This window comes from Oncorhynchus kisutch, unplaced genomic scaffold, assembly GCF_002021735.2.
Source record: "Oncorhynchus kisutch isolate 150728-3 unplaced genomic scaffold, Okis_V2 scaffold868, whole genome shotgun sequence".
Classification (NCBI taxonomy): domain Eukaryota; kingdom Metazoa; phylum Chordata; class Actinopteri; order Salmoniformes; family Salmonidae; genus Oncorhynchus; species Oncorhynchus kisutch.
The window spans coordinates 30,836-36,975 of record NW_022262813.1 but is presented as its reverse complement, the minus strand read 5'-3'; the positions used below and the strand labels follow the sequence as shown (position 1 = coordinate 36,975).

Here is a 6,140-nt window from a genome sequence, read left to right as displayed (position 1 = left end):
TTTATTGTGCTCTTTTTTTTAATAAGTTTGTATTCATTTTAAACATCAACCAATATGTTCATGTAAAAGAGTATGTTTAAACTTAACTTATTTAACATAAAATTCCCATAGGAGCATAAACCACGACACAGGAAAGGGTGAAAAGGTCAAGCCTTCATTCCTTTGCCACATTAGACTGGTCCAGCATATTGTCACCCTGTGTATCTGTCTGTCACATTTGATTAAAGTCTGGGATCTCTGGTATAAACCAGTGGACTCGGAGAGCTCGAACAGTATAAACCAGTGGACTCGGAGAGCTCGAACAGTATAAACCAGTGGATTCGGGGAGAGCTCGAACAGTATAAACCAGTGGACTCGGAGAGCTCGAACAGTATAAACCAGTGGACTCGGGGAGAGCTCGAACAGTATAAACCAGTGGACTCAGGGAGAGCTCGAACAGTATAAACCAGTGGACTCGGGGAGAGCTTTAACAGTGTAAGAGTACAATTCATAGTAAGCTAGCGGTGGATAGAAATGGTGACTCCAAGAAAGAGAAATTGGGTGCTTTGCTATGGATGAAAAGAGATGGAACCAGTGTCATCTGTACCAGTGGCGTATGCCACACACACACAACATCCTGTTGAGTTTAAATCAGGATATTTTCTCCATTCAAAGAGGCAGACAAGTTATTTTAGTATTAGAATTTATTGCTTTTTGCAGTACAAGATATGTTATTTTAGTATAATAATGTATTACAATTTGTTGCAGTTTGCAGTACAATATGATATGGAATCAACCATAGTTGCTAATAACAGTTTTCCAGTATGGAAAAATAGAGATCCATAGATTAAAAGGCTATACAGTGGAAACTATGAAAACACATTTTAGGATTTAATAGAAGACACTAATTCATGACAATCACAGAAAATGTAATTTTTTTTCTATCTAAATTGCTACTGAATGTTTATTCACAAAAGTGTATATTTTAATTATACCAGTATATGACCTGACTTCACATTAAGTGAAGAGAAATGATTCATTAAAACAGGAATGTAGACAAATGACAGTAAACCCCTAACCGTAATATTTGTTCATCCACAAAATAAATCCTGAATTAATAGACAGCATTAAAATAATGTTTACAATGCAGTTATCAGTATCCATCTCCAGGTGCATGGAAGTAGTAGGCCTGATGAACAGAGCAAGAAGTAAACTTCCACATTAAAAAAATAAAGACTCAATATGTGACTCAGAGTATTACAGTAATGTATGATTCTTCCTCCCATATCACAACTCATGGTTACATGACCAGCCCCAAGGCAGTTAAACACTTTAAAACAGTGTAATCATGTTCAGGTAACTTCATAACAGATAAGTCCCACAGTCTGGCTTCTAGTACAGTGACTTTCTGTGCTTAAGCCTTTGGATTCTTCCTGGAACCCATCAATACACCACATGTCCTGGCCACAACCCACCGACCCACCACCATTTTGGGTCAACACTGCTCCAATTTAGCGGCTCAGTATCACAGCAGGCGCTGGCGACAGCTTGGCTTTGGAGGCGTTCTTGCGCGTGACTGTAGTGCAGCGTGTCAGGATCTCCTGCGCCCTGGGCCTGGGGGGCACCTTGGGGGTGGTTGGGGCCATCTTGAACAGGTTTGGGTCAGATCTTCCGTGGACCATCCTCCCCTCCAACACGCCGCTGTCGGGGTTGAGGCGGTCGGCCACCATGGGCGGCGGTGTGCGGGCGCGCCGGAGACGCTCGTCCATGTCGGCGCGGCTCAGGTTGAGTGACGAGCTGCAGGATGACGAACTGAGGTCGTCGCTGAAGTCACTGCCCTCGCTTCCCATGCTGCCCTCGCTTCCCATGCTTCCGGCGAGGCTGCGCTTGCGTCTATCCACCTCCCCGTCCACCTCCACCATGATAGTAGGCATTGGAGTGCCCTTGCTAGGGTATGTCGGGGCGGGGGTGGTGACCATCACAGGTGAAGGGCTAGGCTGAGGCACAGTTAGAACATTAAAAGAATGAGACTTGAGCTTGTCGGTAGGCTTGAGCTGATTTGGCGTGGAAGGTTGGGAGCCGGGCAGCTGCAGGATGTTGCCTTGGGAATGGCTGCGCTCGTGGGAGTGTCCGGCCAGCGTGTGGTCAGAGCTGGAGCTGTGGACCAGGTTGAGAGCCGCCAGGCGGACACGGGGGTTGTTGTAGGGCTGCAGGTACATGGCAGGTACGAAGCCGCTCTTGCCGTTGTATCTGTCAAGAGGAGAAAGAAGAAATTGGAAACTGACACGAGTTTGGATTTCATATCAGAAATCACAATGTTGTCAAAGCCTTGGTACAATATGTTACCCTAGGTAATGATAGACGACAAGTCTGTGGCCTTTGTACACATTTGTCTGTCTAGCTTTCACTTAAATTGACAAGTCAATGGCCGTGTCCGAAATCTAGCTTGGCTACTACTTACTTAAACTGCATACTGTGTACTAATCTTACTACATACTATTTTGAACGTACTGTTTAGTAAGTAAAAAGGTATGCAGTAAGAAACAAAATGAGAATTTGAGATTATAACCCACTGGGCAAAAACTGATTGAATCAGTGTTGTTTCCACGTAATTCCATGTGATGACGTTCAATCAACATGGAAAACTGATTGGATTTGAAAAAAGTCAATATAAGGGAATTTTGTATTTTTTTCACCCAACGTTTAACCATTTTTTGGTGAATTCACATTAGATGACAAATCAACCAAATGTAAATCAAAACTAGATGTTGAACTGACGTCTGGACGGTTATATCTGCATTTTTGTCAAAATGAGGTTATTGACATATCCTTGTTCTTTTCATATCCTTGTTCTGTTCAATGACACGGCCACTGTCAAGAAAATCTTTGGATTTGATTCAGTGAAAAGATAACAGCTAAGTAATTCAGTTACGTCAACTTCCAAGGGGAAGCTACCAACTGTTTTCTAATGATAGGGGCAGAACACGCTGAGAGGTTGTCTCAAAAGAGCATTGAGCAGAAAATGGCTCAGCTATCTCTGGTATTGGGTTCTTCAGAATCAACTAATGATAACTTGTAATGTAGTGAGATAATTACAGCGTTGTTGTTTCCGCATGATATCTGATGGACAGGCGATGATACTCTGCATGTCTGTCTGCACCATGACTTTCAATTCCCTTTCAATTTCTGTTCTCTCAATGCATTTTCTGTCATCTGACCATAGAATTAGTACGAGTTCTAATCATTTTGATTCCATGGTTCCGACAGTCTGGAAGTCATGCTTCTCTTTTACAGCTATAGCTACTGTATTCTTCCTGTTTAGTCAGACAGGTGTTGTTCAGTAACATACCTGATCAGCCACCAGCCATTGTCAGACTTCTGCAGGACTTCCACCACTGAGCCAATGTCCATAGACACCTCGTCTCTATTTGTGGCTTTGTAGCTTCTGACAGCACTGTACAGCACACCTATTTGTGGGCGATTCAGAATGTTATGATAGGTGCAACATCAATATATGGCAATATACTGTCAGTGGTGGTCCACACCTTGCAGTACATGCACAGTATTTGCAGTGTATATGTCTTGACGCTGGTGCATCAGCTATATATGTGAATGTTTTATATATTTGTTGATGTGAACATTTTTGCAGATGATTCCCTGATGATCCCCTCCCAGGCTATAGAAAACATAAATACATATGTGTCAGGGATAAGAGATGATGGTCTCTTACTTTCTCCATAGGACTCGTCACTATCGTCATCCTCATTCCCCTCTACCTTCTCCAGGTATGGAGCAGGGAACCAGGCCATACGCTTGTCCTCATTCTCCACCAGCCACCAGCCTGGGAGCAGAGGGAGAGGGGTTAGACTGGTGATGGACATTTATGATCAGCTCTCTCAAACCCATTACATGTCACAGAATCAATACATTCGTGCAGAGATTAAAAGTGATGCGATTTTACATGTTCATTACAAAGGAAAATACATGTTCATTATACTTTATGGAAGGCAAATCACAGCAGACGTTCTCTCACCTGCTTTGTCTTTGATGAGCACGTCCAAGTTTTCGTCCAAGGCCACTTTGAATGGACGGTTCTTGGTGTCTTTGGTCTCATAGGGTGCCATGCACCGGTATGCCTCTGTTACGAACGGCTGCGTAACGTTTCCAATGTTGACACTCTTGTCATGTCCAGCGGAGTCCTCTGAAGGCATGATCATGATACTGAGGAAGGAAGTCACATTGTAAATGTATGACTATTTATTGTACTGAATTAAATCACCAAAACATAACGGGACACTGGATTTGAAGTCGATCCACTTGTGCGTAATAACGTGCGTAATGCTCAGGACACAGTGGTATTCCCTAAGCAATGTGCATAATGCTCACTATAATCTACCTATTCTTGGCAAACTCTGGCTGTAGATCTTGGTCCTTGGGGTGGAAGTACCGGATGAGTTCAGGACATTGTGAGACGCGCGGGTCACAACTGAGGAGCTCGCTGCAGTATTTCTCCAAAAACTTGAGCTGGACCACCGACTTGCTTGGACCATTATTCTTTGTGTTTATCTTCATCCTCCAGTCTGATGAAGGAATATACGACGATTACTAATTAATGACTTATTAGTTATATAAAGGATAGAAATGACGGACATCAACCGGCAACATGATATTAAAAGTAAAACATAGGCCTACCTCGAAATCTAGGAATAATTCTGTCCGATTTTTTAAGTGGGTTCGCAGGTGGGAATTTCTTCTTCATTTGTTCCTGTTTTGGATAAAAAGTTTGGCATAAGTAAGAAAAGCATGGCTCCATATTATATTTTGCATTTATGTAGCCTACATTAGATCAGACAATTTGAATTGTAGTTGATGATGTAACTTACATTAAGTGTCTTGAAGTCCTTGAAGGTTCTGTAAACAATGATGTCATTCTGATCTGACCAAAGTACCGATGTCATGTACATCTGGACATTTGAAAAAAAGTTATAAATATCAATCAAATCTTTGGTATAAATCATTGCTGTCAAATTCCAAAATAAATGTTTTAGTTAATTGCACTCAACAATTTTCGGGAACTGATGAATTAACAGGCATAAAAAATAGTTGAACATCTCATGCAGAAATCTGGATAAATATCCCATAACAGCAGCAGTAGTATTACATGCATCAAGTATCCATACTTTGCTTTTCTCCTTGTGCATTACTCCAATCAGTCGGATATTAACCGGATACCGTTGCTCCTCCATGTTAGTCATTAAAACGCCTAGATGCGTAAAGTCCTATGGAGATGTGTATTCCTAACTAACTGACTGGAGCTCAAATGGGCAACAGATTAATATATCTCTCCGAGTAAGAAGGTGTGGCAGTAGAGGCACGTAAGCAAACAAATAGGAGGACAATATTTGCGTCACGTGAGCAGCTCCCGCTGTAGTGGCGCAAGTGTGGGAACTACACTGTTGCAACCAGTGTATCATCATTTCAGTGGCGAACCATCATTCAGGGCAGGCGGGGAAGACCCTGTTTCGAGCCCCATCTGTTGAGCTAAAAAATATATATATATATATATATATATTCACATGTTTTTGTTGTTGCTTGTTTTGCATGTTATTTTGACATTAATACGTGTCACATAACAGTTTTCAAACAATATATAATAATAATTTAGTTAATAAAGCTGCATACAAACATGGTCTCTTTTTTGCTTTCTTGAGTAAGGTGTTTCAGCCTAGTTCAGTGCTTTCTGTGCTGGTGGGGCAGCCAGTGGAAAATATGGAGTTGGTAATGTTCTCTAGTTGCGCCGTGATTAGCTCAGTGTTCTGTCACTCATGGGGACACTACGTCACCGCAAACTCTACAGGGAGAGCTCGAAAATTCAAGCACCTTGGGTGCTGCCATAGAGTTACATTAGAAGTGCCCGTTCAAGAAGGTTCAAGGTCATTGGCCACAGATAAAATGACATCAAATCACGTTATATCTACAGTAGGTTTGATTGGACTGATCATGTCAACATCATACCTTAGCTAGCAAGCTAGAAGTCCTCATCATGAATAAACTTGACAATCTACTGGCAAATCCTTTTCAATCCTTGTCATAGGAAGAGAAATTATAGATAAAACGTATTGTGCTCATAAACATTACACAACATGTTGGAAATCGCAAAT

The 6,140-nt window shown here is 41.8% G+C and overlaps 1 protein-coding gene across 1 annotated transcript; it reads right to left on the bottom strand.

Moving 5' to 3' along the window:
- Nucleotides 1–668: 668 nt before the first annotated feature.
- LOC109878934 (NADPH oxidase organizer 1) lies at nt 669–5,306 on the bottom strand. The gene is made up of 8 exons (XM_031816768.1): nt 5,160–5,306; nt 4,863–4,943; nt 4,672–4,744; nt 4,376–4,559; nt 4,013–4,200; nt 3,710–3,820; nt 3,329–3,446; nt 669–2,229 (listed from the first exon to the last, which is right to left on the bottom strand). Exons 1-8 carry the CDS (start codon nt 5,232–5,234, stop codon nt 1,491–1,493), a joined length of 1,569 nt encoding a protein of 522 aa, XP_031672628.1. The 5' UTR covers nt 5,235–5,306; the 3' UTR covers nt 669–1,490.
- Between the last annotated feature and the right edge of the window lie 834 nt (nt 5,307–6,140).

Excerpts from the sequence above, each read along its gene's own strand:
- LOC109878934 (XM_031816768.1), bottom strand. The coding sequence starts at position 5,234 with ATGACTAACATGGAGGAGCAACGGTATCCGGTTAATATCCGACTGATT. Across the intron at positions 3,447-3,709 it reads TGACGAGTCCTATGGAGAAA|GTGTGCTGTACAGTGCTGTC; the intron begins GTAAGAGACCAT and ends GCCCACAAATAG. Across the intron at positions 2,230-3,328 it reads AATGGCTGGTGGCTGATCAG|ATACAACGGCAAGAGCGGCT; the intron begins GTATGTTACTGA and ends TCCTCTTGACAG.